The 16352-nt window shown below is 37.6% G+C and overlaps 1 protein-coding gene and 1 long non-coding RNA gene across 8 annotated transcripts in view; one reads left to right on the forward strand and one right to left on the reverse strand.

Annotated features, from left to right (window-relative positions):
- LOC116426572 (putative ferric-chelate reductase 1 homolog) overlaps nt 1-16122 on the reverse strand; it is a 36120-nt gene extending 19998 nt beyond the window's left edge. For all 4 annotated transcript variants that reach the window (XR_012999231.1, XM_031975689.2, XM_031975688.2 and 1 more), the window contains exons 1-3: nt 15544-16122; nt 1935-2257; nt 556-647 (exon numbers count right to left, since the gene is read on the reverse strand). Coding sequence is in view for 3 of the 4 variants with exons in the window: in XM_031975689.2 (XP_031831549.1) it covers nt 556-647; nt 1935-2257; nt 15544-15556 (428 nt within the window). In the remaining variant the exon portion in view is untranslated. The remainder of the gene's footprint in view (nt 1-555; nt 648-1934; nt 2258-15543) is intronic.
- LOC143174831 (uncharacterized) lies at nt 3636-6863 on the forward strand. Of its 4 annotated transcripts, XR_012999234.1 has the most exons (4): nt 3636-3940; nt 5542-5715; nt 5791-5974; nt 6308-6863. It is a non-coding gene; the product is annotated as an uncharacterized LOC143174831 (long non-coding RNA). The 4 variants fall into 4 exon arrangements; XR_012999232.1 differs by having other exon boundaries at nt 5542-5974; XR_012999233.1 differs by having other exon boundaries at nt 5542-5974; nt 6323-6863.
- Nucleotides 16123-16352: the final 230 nt, after the last annotated feature.

The following is a 16352-nucleotide window of genomic DNA, read 5'->3' on the forward strand; positions in this document are numbered from 1 at the left end:
TTCCCTCGGTTCACCTTTAACATTCAGAATCCTCGGAAATTAACAGAGGCAACAACGGAGGAAGAAAACTGTTCTCAAGAAGGATAGTGGCAAAACTTATAAATTTTTGGAAATTTTGTATACTATATTTGACAAAATTCATTTTTCTTTTCCTATTTTAACCCTGAAGTGTCCAAATTCGTTTCGTGGCAATTCGTTATTTAATGTATAACTATGTTTTAATAACTAATATATGATTATTATTTCAATGAATAATTAATAACAATTTATAATTAAGAGATAGTAGCATTATCTAACAGTATTACTTTAATCTTCCAACTCAACGGTTAAAGGCTAATCATTACAACTATTTGAACCGTTCAGCTAGTTCGGATCTCAAGAGAAAAATGGCGTAGCACGCGAGAATGGTTATGCAGAAGATATATTGACAATAACTGTTTAAGAATGTGTTTACGAAGATACATGTACTGAAATCATTATTCATTATTGTGCGTTAGGCTCCCAGCTAATATCCCCTCGTTTGGGGACATCCTGCGCGGGACGCTTAATACTCACTTGAAGACAATGGTTCCCTCGTAATCCGCCGGTGCCTCCCAATCGAACTCGAGATTGTGCTTCTTGCTGGTGTTCGTGTGAGTCACCGTGTTCTTAACAGTACAAGGAAAATATTTTATCCGGTTGGTAAAACCTTAACACCGCGTCCTTCGAGAAACGCGGGACACATGAGTCATTCAGCCTTGTGAACCTTCGTCGCGATCGGAACGATATTACCGCAGACACGTTTGTTACGAATTTATCGGGGTTTCCAATCAGTGAACCATTACCACGTTAGTTTCTCGAAGAAACCTTTCCTTGACATTAATTGACACTAAAATTACCGGAAGTGTCAAAACGATCGATTGTTTTATTTCGTTTTTTACAATTATTAAAAAGGCTACAAATACATCTTTGTGGAGTTACTAAAGAAACGGATCCAGTAATACGCAAACTGAGTTGTAAATGGTACAAAGTTTCGGTAGATGAAGTCTATTTTTTTAATTTTTATACTGACGGAGAGATGTAAGTTAAAAATTTTACTTATAGAGTTTTTAAAAGAAAGTCAAATAAAACCAATTTAACTGCTCAATAGTTCTAGTGTTAAAATCGCTTGGAGAAGTCAGGGCAGTTTTTTTGGAGATTTTAATGCTGGGATGTACAAATACATATTATAACAACATCACAATATATATATACACAATATTTCTATACAATAGAAACAAATCAATATTATAACAACATCACGTTGTTATTACTACACTGGAAATCTCTATTCAAGTTCACATTTTCGTACACTCGTTTCGAAAATCGAGGACAAAAATTAAAAATTGTGATAAACATTGTCATAAACATATTGTACCTTATTAAAGTCAATTCTACTGTGTTTTCATTAATTATAAAAAATATTTGAAACGTAGTATATATTTGCTTTCTTCTAGATTTTAACCACAACCTAGCACCACACGATTCCAAGTTTTTTATCAACACATTAATATATTGTAATTAATCTTAATTAATCAATATTGTCAGATATAATCAGTATAACTTATTAATCAGAAAAATTGATTAATCATGGTTAATTGTTATGAACTGATTAATCATAATTAATCAATTCGTCATAGTTAACCATGCTTAATCATTTTATCATAATTCAGCATAATTCAGCATAATCGTTCAATTGATCACAATTAATCATAATTAATCAAGTGTTTCTCGAAATCTATCAAACAGTCACGAGTACAATGAAACGTGAAAGCAAGGTCTTCTGTGACCCTGTACGCGACGCGTTGAAGAACATTGTCCCCGATCGTCAAGAAACGAGATCCTCTAACTAACCGGAGTGATCAGTTCCGTTCGCCGCGCGGAAACGTACGAGGAACGCGGTCATGCGAGTTTACCTTCACACCGTCCGTGCACTCGATGGTTTGCGCTGATTCAGGCAAATTCGCGAATTCCCCGACGAGTTCGTCGCTCTCTGCGTCGCGCGCCTGTATCATGAAGCCCTCATAGGCGAGACCCTGGGGGCTTCCCAGAATCAGGCGGACCCTGCCTTGTCCCGCAGCCGGCAGCACTTGGTAAGGCGGAGGATGTGATTCCTGGTTCGAGCCTCCGGGGTGACGGGGCGTCAAGTCCTTGCATGCGCTTTGCGGCGCTCCATTTGGCAAACCCAGTACAGTCGCCGAGAGGAAGCTCAAGGAGATTAAAAGCGTTACTTTCGTGTCTGCAACAAATATTGCATTCGATGTATATAGACATTTACATGTAGGATTTATATGTATGTTTGATGAATAAATATCTGTATTATATTATATATAAACATTTACAGACTTAATTTACACATTTGATGGATAAATGTTTAGATTACATTATATATAAATATTTATGTGAGCATTGAATACGTATCTGACAAGATATTAATATGTAGATTATAAAATTCTAATATGTGTTGAAAGGAGACTAAATGAGCCATCTACATAGTTGTCAAAGTAAATAATTTTATAAAATAAAAGTTGATAGAATTCGTAAAATAATATTATTTCTGCATCAAATAAATATTTTGGCGTTGAGCTTTGAAATAATTAAGAAAGTGGAGTCATTTTGGTTTCTAAACGTCTGAAATACATATATACGATTGTAAAAAAAGGAATACCATAGTTAACCCTTTTATGTAGATTAAATTTTTTTTAATTACATCAGTCTCTCTTTATTTAAATAATTATCTCATTCATTTGCAACATTCCACTGTACACATCAAAGCCCGAAAACTTCATTACAGCATCATTCGTCTGCAAAGAACAGGAATCATCAAACGTCATCAACCACTAGATATTCAGATGGAAATCAGGGCACACCAAATCCAAGCTGAGCATCTTACGGGCACCAGCGAGGCAAGTCATCCAGCAAAAAACGATTCTACTGACGATCAATCCTTATACGAGATAGATGAACGTTACTTGATTCCCCTTTCCCGCGACCTACAAGCTTCGTAATAATTGCGCGAGGAAAACTTCGTGCGCAAGGATGTCACTCTAATTCTAGGAACATCTGCATGTACCATCCACAGATCGTGAGTTAATCAACCACCCTCAAGCTAAAAAGTCACAGGGGCCAGGGGACTTTTCCACTCAGGATGCTCGCGTTAATAGCTGTAGAATAACTGTGACACCTCGGATGTGACACATTGTTGTAATTGGCCGAGCCGCATGACGAAGGAAGCAAACGGAATATAATGTGATGAAGTGAGATGTAACCAGTGTGGCCAGATCAAGACCTGTCTCGCACTCTTTCCTACCTCTTCTACGACTCCCTTGAAACAACCGTAGAACTGCCGGTAACGTCATGGTGGGGGCAACTCTATTCCCTTCAGTTTCTTTCATTTGACCTGCAAGGACCGAGTTAAAACATGTGACCGAGTCCCCTTGCTCGTGTGTACTTTTAGCTTGTGGATAATCGGCCAATTCACGATTGGTGGACTGTACTGTCCGCCTCTTTTCTCTATGTAGGGACGGGAAGCGCGCTGCGACGAAAGCGACAACCACCCGCAGTCAAAAGAGTCTGTCGATCGATCAAAGTACTATGTATTGTAAGGTTTAGTTTCTTAAGGTATAAATGACTGACTGTTTCGACTTGTGGCCAGTGTCGTTTTACGACGGGGTGGCGCCGGTATGTTTAGCGAAAGTATGACTGCAGATAGGATGATTCGAGTGGCTGAAGAGGTGTGAACCGTGGACTGGACCGTACGAATAACGTGATTAATAAAGTGTACACTTAACTGTGAGAATGTTAGCTATTGATGCAAGGCACAGGGCGCTAGTGAAAAGAGATGTCTATGAAGAAAAGGAAAGAGTGATTGGGGATGACTGTTAAAAGGGCGTGCGAACTCAGCGGGAGGACAGTGTAAAAGGTATAGACAGTATGAACGTAGTCGAAGTCAGGATAAGCGAAATCGAGAATAGTATAGAGAGTGTAAACGTAGTCTAAAGAAATCTTCAGTGAGCATCGGCAGATACACACCTGTTTTCACCTGTTAACCATTTAGAGTAATAAACTTTTGTTAATGTTTACTACCACCACGTTGTCTCAATCGTACATCCATAGTAGCGACCGCCAAACTAAAATTGCACAGGGGCAAGGGGAATCAACTGCATCATCCCACCTGGATCCTTCTAGGAAACATAGCCGAGTCTCCGGGTCTTCGGGATCCGGTAAACACAAAAAGTTCTCGTCGTGCAGAAACGAAATGCGACGCCAATGTTCGTACATCTCACTTTATCGCATTTTGTTTCGCTTGCGTTCTTCGCTGCTCGACTTAACCAATAACAATTCGTGCCAAAACTAAGCCGCCATAACCACCGGGCCGAGCGCTTTGTGTGGACGTCTCATCTTGCCCCCGTGCAAGCTTGATGGTCGCTACTATGGAAAAAAGAGACTAACAGTACTTACTGCTGGGAGATCACTTGATGTCTAGCAGAACGGCACGGGGACAAGAGGGCTCTCTTGCTACGGATTTTCTTTATGGTTTTGATCGTTTACGTGTAACCATATTGACCAATAGCAGATTAGTATCGAAAATGAGGCGAGAAAAAATGAAAACTGATCAATGAGACCCACATTCCTCAGCCTCGCCATCAAGTGATTTCCCGATAATATACAATAAAGCGAGCCTTGTGTTATGACTCCCAAGAATTCGCGGCTCGTTCGCGATGAAACGTTGCGCGCGTTCTACGGTGTGTTTTTCTGCAACGTCACTGAAACTGTTTAACGCGGGAACGCAGGCATTAGTCACCGCTTCGGATGAACTGCGATGGTTACCCATTGTCTCTCTCTTTTCGGTGCAGTTATACACACGTTGCGTCACTATTTTCAATTCTAAATTCCTGCATCGTACAGTGACTCATCCGACCTGCGGACTGAAGATGAAATATTAATCCATTTGCTGTTGAATAAGAAAAAGTCAATTTTGTGCATTTTCTACAGTTATCCGAAGACTTGTTGACACGTCGAATACTAGATGATTTCACAAAGAAAAATGCAAAACAAAAAGAATTTAATATCAAATTACTTCATTGAATCGCGTTATCATATTGCACGCTTATCTAGTTGAATATCAACGCATTAGGTTGCATTATTTATAATATAGAAAGATTTGCATATAATCATCGACTAATTGAGTTATAGTGATTTGATTCGGTAGGGGTTATCAGTAACTCCAATGGTACTCTTCAAATATGGCATTCTAAAATATAAAATATTTTCAAACATGCATTCGTAAAGATACAATAATTATTACGCTATACCTCGAAACTCTGTAAATCTGCCAAAACACTGGAGAAAGATACTTTCACTAAGATGACACTTCAGTATCTACAAATACTGATGTACATTACATATATATATAATATAGAAAAGGTATTAAAATATAAAGAATGAAAATATTCGAAAAGGGAAAGGAAACTAAAGCAGTAAAAGTAATCTACAGTCGTTGATTAGCACGTTTCTTTACAGTACAGCGATTAGAATCCTTCTATTAGCACACAGTCGAAGAATTTATCGACGTGAAGCAACAGCCCGCAGTGTCGTATTTAAAAAAGATTGCATAAGAAACAACTGGGTGTTTTAGGATCGTTTAAGAACGCAAGAGGAAAGAAATCCTGTGGGTCGTCCGGCAGAGCTGAATAGGTGAAAGTCAGCGTCTTTCATGCGTGGGTCGCGCGCGGCTCGGACACTAATTCTAAGTCATTCACTTCTCGGTAGCCTGTAGCTATTAGACGCATGTTGAATCATCGTGAATCGTGGAGCCGCTCCACATCGATTAACGATCGCTCGAGATCGAGACTCGACAGACGGAAAACCAGTTGTTTAACTGGATTTCAAAGGATTCTGGGTCAGTGAGACTTAACGCGGAGAGACATAAACTTATGGATCTAATCTGAACTCTGTAAGATCAATAGAATTCAATACAAAGAACACTTGAGCACCGAAATTCTATATATTATGTTAGTTAAAAGTTTCGTCGTTTTTTGTTTAATAAAATTTGAAGACAAATTTTACCTCGTTAAATTAATCTCCGTAAATTACGTATTATTTACTTTGTTTGATTACATTTTGCTAAATGTGTAATTATTAATTTAGAACTTTCAATCTTGTATCGTTTCACCGAAGAGAACAACGGGACTTTCCAGCTAACAATAGATAAGATAATTTAATACGAATAGTAATTTATATATCATTTAAATATAATTTATATATGTAATAAAATAACTTCATATAGTGTAGTTGATTCTAGAACTGACCAGGACTGGTACAAACACCTCGAAATCAATTAGACTTGCCACAGTAACAGATGAGATCTTCAAAGGCAACTCGGCATTAATTTAATTCTTAAATGCAACTTGAAATCAACTGGGATCTTTAGGAAAATTCTAGGATCAAGTGGAACATCTAGTGGCAGAGTTCTAGATTAATTGGAACCAATATATGGACAGCACAATTTCAATTGAGATTAATACGAGCAATTTCAAGACAACTAGTAGTGTCCTGGATGATCCTGAATCTGTTCTGATGAATATACACGATTTTAGGCAGCCAAGACGATTGGGATGATCAAATTTAAATTACAAATGTGTTAATGGAACCAATCCGTAATACACCTAGCTGAATACCTATCACCCGGGTATGAAATTGAACCAATACTGATACAATTTCGAGTCAGTCAAGCTCAAGGTAGACAATCGCAAATCCATTGTAACTGGCATAAGCGGTTTCGAAGCAATTAAGATCACGATGGCCTTGGACTAATTGAAACCAATATAAAACATTTCTTTTTTTCTGAGAATCTCGAACCAATCTCATTTATAATTTTGCTTAATTCTCTTAATCATTTTCAAATTTTCCAGATACTGGAAAATTTTAAGTCTGCAGCTACTTTAAAGAAAAGAAACTTAAAAAGTATTTAGTAGACTCTGACTTGATGCAAGAAGGTTCGATAAATAATTAAAGAAGGTATATATAGAAGTTATTGATGAATGGAATAGGTGCGAGAAAAGTATTGTCTTAGCAACCCTCCTGTACCTGCGTCAGCTCCAAAATCCCCAGTGGAATCCGTCAGACTCTCATCTTGCGAAACTCATTGAAACTTTCCGAATTTTCAGAATCCACAAATCCCAATGACCCAGAAAACTTGGAACTATTCTTATATTATTTAAACAATCGTTTCTTTCATTCCCAAGGTTTCAAAATATCTACAGTGATGTAAAGAATAGGACAACGGTGAGGCAAGTGTTACTTATTGCAACAGTAAAATACTTTTAAGAAAACGGTGTCAACGATACCTTGATCCGCTAAAACTTTCACGGGTCGGATTTCTGTAGCGTTCACGGAGTCGTTCAGCTTGTCCCATTGATCATAATACATCTTATATTTAAACATTTTCCTGCGAGGTCCTCATTCATCATCTTGTCTAATTCGTAATCAAAATTTAAAGGACACTTTAATTGATATTTATTCTGATTTTTATAGTATCTGCATGAGTAAGCATGAGTTAATCAAATCTTTCTCTTGTACTACTTGATTTATTTACTTAATTGTACAAATCACTTCTACTATATCATTTACGTTTACATTTCATATTTTTATATTTTACTTATCCCGTAAATACCCACGCTTCTAAGTTTCTATAAAGATTTCATTTACAACTGATAGTTCACTAATTAGTGTCTGTACCAGTAGATTTCATCTTCAGCATTTTACTGCTTCATAATAACAATCACCAGTTTACATTCTGTACTTTCACATTTCGCTTCTTTCCGGTAAACATCCGCACCTTCAACATCAACGCAGCATTTCAAAGTCAGCGACTCCCTAAGCCTTTTATTTTCTCGCGAAATACGAAGTTAGCGGTGCGCCGCGGCGCGACAAAAGCGAAGATATTATAATATCGCAGCGACGTGCCTGCTCCGCGCCCTCCAATCTTGAGTCTCCTCTAATGCACCTCAATTTATTTAGTACGACGTGGCACGTACGTGCAAAACACTCTTCGCGAAAATCTTCGTTCTTGCGTCGCGTGTCCCTTTGACACGGTTGCCGCAGTGATGTACAGTGAAATTCCATTTGTATGAACCTGTTGGGAGACGAGGCGGTTCATGTAACGAAACTGTTCGTATAAGTGGAGTATAATAAGAGTTCACAGCTAAAGTTCAGATAATTGGGTGTCATTGATTTTCGTTCATATAATAATAGGAGCTCACAGCTAAAGTTCAAATAATGAGATACTACTGATTTTTGGTTTATATAATAGGAGCTCACAGCTAAAATTCAGATAATTGGGCATTATTGGCTTTTGATTCATATAACAATAGGAGCTCACGGCTAAAGTTCAGATAATTGAGTATCATTGATTTTTGATTCATATAATAATAGGAGCTCACAGCAAAAGTGCAGATAATTGGACATCATTGATTTTTATTTCATATAATAAGAGGAGGTCACAGCTAAAGTTCAGATAATCGGATACTATTGATTTTTGGTTCATATAATAGAAGCTCACAGCTAAAATTCAGATAATAGGGCATTATTGGTTTCTGCTTCATATAAATGGAATTCTACATACCGTTACAACACCGCGAACGAGTGTCTGCATATTTCCACGATTCCGTCTGACGTCACGTCGGGAAAATTCTCGATCGTGCGCGCCTACTAATCTGTCACCGCGGAAAAGAGGCACGATTACTAGGTCATTTGATAAATAACGACGTCCATTTTGATGCTAACTTCTAGTGTAAAGAATTAACACTTTATGTATATTTCCCGTTTTTCGATTAATTTTTTTATGCCACTTACTAAATGGCATTAAGATCTAACAAAGTAAGATCAGAAACGACATTACTTACGGTATGACCTAATAATAATAATAATAATAATAATAATAATAATGATAATAATAATATTAGCAATATTAATATTTGAAAATGCCCCTAAATATTGTTGTTTTTTAGCTCATCTTGTGAGATATTTTTTAACAATTTTAATATTTTTTAAATCTTTTATTATTATTATTATTATTATTATTATTATTATTATTATTACTGTTATGCTTTTAAAGTCATGGCATTGTTAAAATTATTATTATTAACCATACTGAGGAGTTACAGCAACACAAATCTGATCTATATTAAGTGATATCCATAGTCCAATATCTTTGAGAAAATCTAATTCTTCCAACATGACAAATTTATTTGGTTATCCATACTGAACTCTTAATATTAATTCAATGCAGATAGTCAGGATATGTTTAATGGAGTTTTCTGCACCACAACTATCACAAGTATTCGGTCCAGTCTTGGTGATGAAGTAAATGTGCATCCAGTTTGCGTGGAAGAGGCACGATGCTTGCTAAACCGCGAACAATATTTCACATCACGCGTCACGGCTATATCGAAAGAAACCTCCTTCCTCGAAGCGCAGAACAATGATACTTTTTTCTATCATCGACATTAATATTCGGATCTTGAATCCCCGTTCCATTAAGTCCTTAATTACACGAAATAGGAACAAACGAGCTTCTGCTGAATAATTAAGGATTTTTATTGGCGTTTTAAGGGTTGTATTAACATTAACTAATTGAGATATTGACTACCGGCATTTTTGAATTGTACAATTCGTTTTGGCGCATATAAGTTTTTATCTAAGGATATTGATCATTAGGAATTTAGCAATATGACTTTCATTAGTAACGATATACAAAATGTCTACATTATTGGAACAAAGAAATGATGAAAAACAATATTCTTGAATAATACTTGGTATGAAATTCAGTCTCATTTATTACATTTTATTGTACGTTAATTACTAGTATTTATTAGCACTGTTTACTGTCGTCTGTTTCATCATAAGCAATCCTTTGACTGCTCAGCTAAGAAGATTTCCTTAGGATTCACTCAAATGAAATTCAAACAAAGAAGAATACAAATGAGGCAAATATATTCTTCCGGAACCTTATTAAAATATTCCCCTAGTTATCTCGAGAGATAAATTCAGAACGAAATGGCACTACATTTGTAGCAATTAATAAGGGGACACCTAAAGCAGATAAAAATGGAATTTTCTAATTTAGTGATTTGTAGCAGGGAGACAACTCTAGATTACCCCTTAGTTTGAAACAGTAAAATTATAAAGTTTAATATTTATTATTAAACATTGTATAATACATCAATACATGAAATATTCAAATAAAATATCTTTATACCCTAATTTATGTGTAATTCCTCTTCAAATTAGTAATAAAAAAAATATCACGTAACTCTCACCATTTCATATTCAACATTTTCTAGTGAAAACTTTCGAGCGTGAAAGATTAGTAGGAGAAGTAATTAAATAGTTTTCCAAACAATTCTCCCGTTAATTCGAAGTGTAAAACAGACGATGCACCGTTCGATTACGTTACCGAGAGTATTCAAGACTGCATGAACACGTGGAAAAGGAAAAAAGAATGCGCGTGCGAGTATTACAATAGCGCCGAACGAGGACATTGTTCCCCGACAGGTTCTCGTCCTAATGGAGAGCCACCGGATAAAAATCCATTCATTAAAATGGCGTTTGAATGACAGATCAAGAGTTAAGAAGCACGGTAATCACGCTTCGCCGGTTATTATCATGTATCATTACGGCATTGTTCGAAGGAACGAGCACAAGGCTTCCCGCCGCGGTGTTTTGCGGTTATTCTCCCGTGCCGCGCTGCTCACGCATCGATCTATGAATCGCGGTCGCATCTGTGCAGCAGATACTGCAACCAAACATTTGAGCGTTTCCGAAAATAACTATTCCAAATTGTCACACATGTCGTTTAAAAAATTTAACGCCCACTTTAGGAACTTTCATCGGAACAAGCAGAGAGGACTTATCCCTTTGCGCTCGAAAGTTCTTCACTAGAAATAAAATAAATTAAGGAACAATGTTATTTTATTTTAATGCGTCAAAGTTTAATATTATATTTGAAACTTTATAATTTTACTATTCTTAATATATACCTTTCGAATGCAAAGGGTTAATAAACATGGGCCCATAAACGATTAGTATCAGAAATATCGGATTTTCTTACAGTTCCGTAAGAACGACATGTTGTACTACTTTTGACATTTGTACGAATGTAGGTAATAAAGAACAAATTGGGATTTCGATATAACTCCAATTCAAGGACCTCCATTTATATCAAGATTATCTTTGATTATTTTTGTTCAAATAAATGCAACGAGGTAATTCCTGGCTATCGTTGAAACTGAACATGCATAGAAAAATATACAATAGCTTAATAAATAATAAATATAGTTAAATAAAAATCACAGTATGCCATTCTCAAACATTATCAAAATGTATACAAAATCGTAAAATTCTTGATCCACAGTGACCTAAAAATTTTGTACTTTGCGAATCGCCTGAAATCTACTAACCCCTTATTGTGCGAACTCTCAAATATCGGTCTAGTGCACGCTTGCGTTCAATCTTGTTGATGACACCGAAGAAATTTTCTAATTTGGTCGGAACGGTACTACCTTATAAGTTAGATAGCAGGCACTCGATATATACATGTCTGTTAACCTTTCCTTCGCTTGACCCGGGGTTGTCGGTATTCCGGGAAAACTGAAGGGTTCGTAAAAGCTGCAGGAATTCTTTCAGCTAGGTGAAACAGAATTTTCAGTACAAAACACGATGGTATTTTTTTGTAAATTAGAAAACAAAAAATTGTCTTGTGCTTTTCTTCTGTTGAATATTGAATGGCTTGGCTTGTTCTTCATGTCTTAAAATATTAAATAAAATAGTAATATCTAAAGGTAAAATGGAAGTAGAAAACAAATTTCATTTTTAATTGTCTGAAACTAATCTTACCAGATCTACATTTATAAATATTTTAGGAGGCTTAGAGATTTTGAAAGAGGTGATAATAATTTATTACAAACATCGAAGAGAGTTTCGCAGTTATATGAAACAATATTTAATCAAATAAAAAAAATGGAAAGTTCGTTTGTACAATAATTTCTCTCTCATAATTTACTTTTATAGCGTTATATGTAGAAGTACGAGCTAGACGTTACGAGAGAGCTTAGAAACGAATGGGGCATTATAAAATAAAGATTTTTTAATTTATAGAGATCGATCATTTCGAAAGCAAAGAAATAACTAATTTATTCCTTCGGCAATTAAACATAATATGTTATGTTAACTCTCAGCGTGCTAAACTTAAAATTATTCTCGACAATTTTCCATCATTCTACGAAAGTGAGCAAAAAGAATCAAATCATTAGAATAACATGCCGGCGACAGCGACGCAGGTGTTCACCAGATGCAAATCGAGGGAACAAGGTAAAACGTTTGTCCTTCGAATGTTTTCCAAAATACTAGGCGTGCTTTACGCGTGAGCTACCAATTTCATTGTATCTACACGGAAGTGCCGCAAATAAAGCTAAAAACAAAGACGCGCGGTAGTCCACCTATCGGCTTAAGGCTATGTTCGCGCGCCAACGCATGAATTATACATGACAAGGTCGTTTATGAGTCAGCCATACTACATATTACACGTCATTTGTGCAAATAAAATAACGCGTCTCTTGTCGATCACCTAATTTTCATGGCCGACGACAGATCACAATGCCAGGAACAAAAATACCCAGGGAAACGGCTAATGTAACAGAATCAGGATAAAACATGACAAACTTATTCGTAAATTAATGAATACACGTCATAACCATTTCAATAATTCTTAGAATTACAAATCAAAAACGGTGACAAATATATACACAAGGAACATTCCTTCTTAATTGCTTTTTCCTTGAAAACAATGATTTCTTAGACATTCATTTTTAATTCGTTTAATTTCATCATTTGATTTCATTTTAATTCGTTATACCTGTTATTTCTTATTTATAATATTTGTCCTTATTCCTTCGATCAATTATGTCACAAAATAATCATTTTTTGTTTAAATATAAAATTTGAGAAAATCAAAACTTCAAATCACCACATTAATATTAATATTCTACTAATATTCGTTATTTATAAAAATATATTGTAATATTCCACATTTCATTCCCTCATTGGACGAATGTCGTAGATTTGCATCAAACGTTCCACGTATCCAAACACGTTCCTCGATACGACGACGGGGTCGTAGACTTCGTGTTTGGCGAACATGTCGCCATAGTAACTCTACTGTCCTAGAAATTCCTCTGTGAGCAGTATACACAGCGGTTCATTGATTCTTATCACTTATACCCGACCAGCTTGTACGCAGGTCGGCAAGAATCATTTCGCGCACTGTGTATAGCTACACCTGGATTCTTGCGTTTCCATGTTGAACCGCAAGTTGCTTTATTACTTTCAGTCATTCCACTTTGTTTCCGTGTATGCGGGCTCCTTTCTCGTCCCAGAAATTCCTCGCTGGGAAAACAGTGTATTATTTACATATTCTATGCTTTGCCTAGCTAATTACAACCGTTCCGTTCCTTTCGCAAATTGTTGTTTTGCATTTTAGAAAATGATCGTTGATGCAGCCCTGTACCTACTTACTTACGCCAGACTGGTGAACCGCGAATTAGTTAACGACTTACGCAAGCTTGCGACAATAGCTATCTAGTACATAGCTACTGGAAGCTCATGTTTATTAATGTAGAACAATTTCAGGTACAATCTTAAGATTGATATTTCAGATACAACGTTCTCGATTATTTTGAGCGTTGAGTCAAATAATGAAAAAGTGAAATATCATTTTATTTAATCTCAGAATTATTCATGCTGAACAATTCAAGATATAATTTTAGGATTTCAATTCAACCTACAATATCTTCAACTATTTCGAATATTGAATGGCAGAATATACATATATATATATTTCAAATTTTCCTTCTCTCTAAACCGTTTTCAAGCATAACACAGAATTCAGTGTCAAGTCAAAGAAGCTCTGAATTACTCATGAGGCAGAACTTGAACGCATTACTTATTTATGAATTTTTTATTCCGTGTCTGATATTCCGAACCTCGTAACACATTTCAATTTCGCATTGAGTACAATACATCTATACCGCCTCAAAAACGAACCGCTAATGTTCAATAGTAAAGAAACTAAAACATTTACGAAACATTCACCAGTGTTCCACATATTTCGTGAAAAGTGCACGCTCGATATTTCGCCATGAATAAGATAACATGTCTGGTTTAAATAAGATACAGTTTAATCGAATTGAGCACCATTATAGGCGATCGATTTAGAAGATGGCCATCGTTGGTAAAAGAAAGTTCGTTGGACTTTCCAAGCTGTGGCCGTCGCCAGGACTTTCTAAAATATTACCGAGGCGTTTGTTTCTTAATTGCGGCGCGAGGCGTTACGCAGCGGAATAAACTCGATTTCGCGTAATAATGCAGCAGTTTTCATTTGTCGGGGGCGGGCCGGCGGTCGTGCCACGTGCACGCCCGTAAAAACGTTCCAACCGGTGACAGGTGCGCCAGGGAACCCGTTCCTTCCTCCTTTTTTCTTTCTCTCATTGTAAGCATCCGCCATAGAATTTCGAATGAAGCGCGAGCTCGTCGTGTCGCGTCGTGTCGCTTTTATTCTGCGACGACGGACGGACGGACAGACAGACAGTTTCCGCAGATTTTCCTCTTGCATCTAGAAACGCGTGGAATTTTCGTTCGCCGAATCGAGCCTCGCGAAGCGAAACCGTCCGCTCGCTGATTAACGCCCGACTTTCGCAACAAGTATTTCATAAAGATACCGATCGAATACGTTTCGCTCGATAAATACCGTTATCCCGAAAACGCTCGATTATAGGTAGAACCGTTTATAAGCGCTTCGGTTCTTTCCAACGGGAAAAGGGAAACGCGTCGAAAGCAAAATTGTTAATTAACGATCCGTGACTATAACCAGTCAATCTTTGTACTTTCTGTGCGAGGTTTAACGAATTGGAATCATTCGAAATTCGTTGGACGTCTGTTCTTGTTAAATGCACTACATTCGCAGAATTGGATTGTCTCTGTGTTTTAATGTACACGAACTAAGCAATGTTAGTTATGAACTTCGAATAATCTGGAGATAAAAGAATTCTGAATCAATTTTTCATTGTTTTTTGGAAATCCATTAATCAACCTGTTAACCTAAATATCGCAATTCCATCTATAATCCTTCTGAAATCCAAATTTAAACCTCACTGTAATCAGAATCTCTTTTACAAGCTCCCCAACTAAGCCAATGAAAAACAATTACAGCCCCGAACACAACGAAATCCCCACGGAACAAGGTATTGTCCGTCTAGCATTCGCTGAGGAATGCGAGTCTAATTGGTCAACTTCCATTTTTCCTCATCTCGTTTTCGATATCAATTTGCTATTCATCAGTACAGTTACAAAACCAATCAAAGCTACAAACAAGACATGTCGCTAGAGACTCTTCCTAGCTAGCCAACAAGTGGTAAACGAATAATACACGTTCCTACGGCGTGATAGTTTGCAAAACAAGGTACTCACGGTCCCTCGTCATCGTGGATGTAGTTGGTATCCGTAAAAACCTGCTGTATAAACAAACTCGCGCGAGAAGAGTCACGTGCAGCGGAACTCCGTCGTACGCACTTGAGTCCTGGCGGTCCTGTTCGGAGCGCTGCGCGTCACTAGACGCCAGCGGATGATCGCAGCAACAGTTCACCTCTTCATCGATCACCAAGAAACGATCACAACGCGAACACGTCTTTCGGGTCTCCCGGTAATGAGAGACAACTGAATCGCAGCGAAGAAACGGGACGACGATTGATCCTCGGATCGAACCGAGACACGATCTCCGTCGGATCGTCGATCCACGCCGATTTGTGGACACTGACTGTCGGTCCTACTCCGTGGCACGCTATGCGTGGATCCTCCCCCCTCTTCCTTCTTTTTCGAATACTCTTTGTGGTTCGTGGGGGGATGGAAAAAGGTGTTCGCTAAGTTCGGTTAGGTCAAGTGTTTTCCCGGCGTAGTCTCGAGTAGCACTTGTTGATTCCGGACGAGCATAGTTCTGACCAGAACGCCGGGAACCACACCTTACGGGAGACTGTATAGTTGGATATACGGTTCGAGTTGAAAGGCCCTCGCCCGTGAGACCGCGCGTCAGGGCCGTAGCAAAGGAGCGCGCCCCAGCGGCAGTGGCGGCTCCATCGATCCGCGCTTCCTCCGATCCTTCCTCCTGGCGCACGCTGGGGAGCGCTGCTTCAGGAATACAGTTCGACCTCTGTGTTCATTGTTAACGTTTTGAAATCCCATGTCCAGGCAAACTCGAATTTATTTGAATGTCTAGTTATTCT

The sequence above is a fragment of the Nomia melanderi genome, chromosome 8, assembly GCF_051020985.1.
Source record: "Nomia melanderi isolate GNS246 chromosome 8, iyNomMela1, whole genome shotgun sequence".
NCBI lineage: Eukaryota > Metazoa > Arthropoda > Insecta > Hymenoptera > Halictidae > Nomia > Nomia melanderi.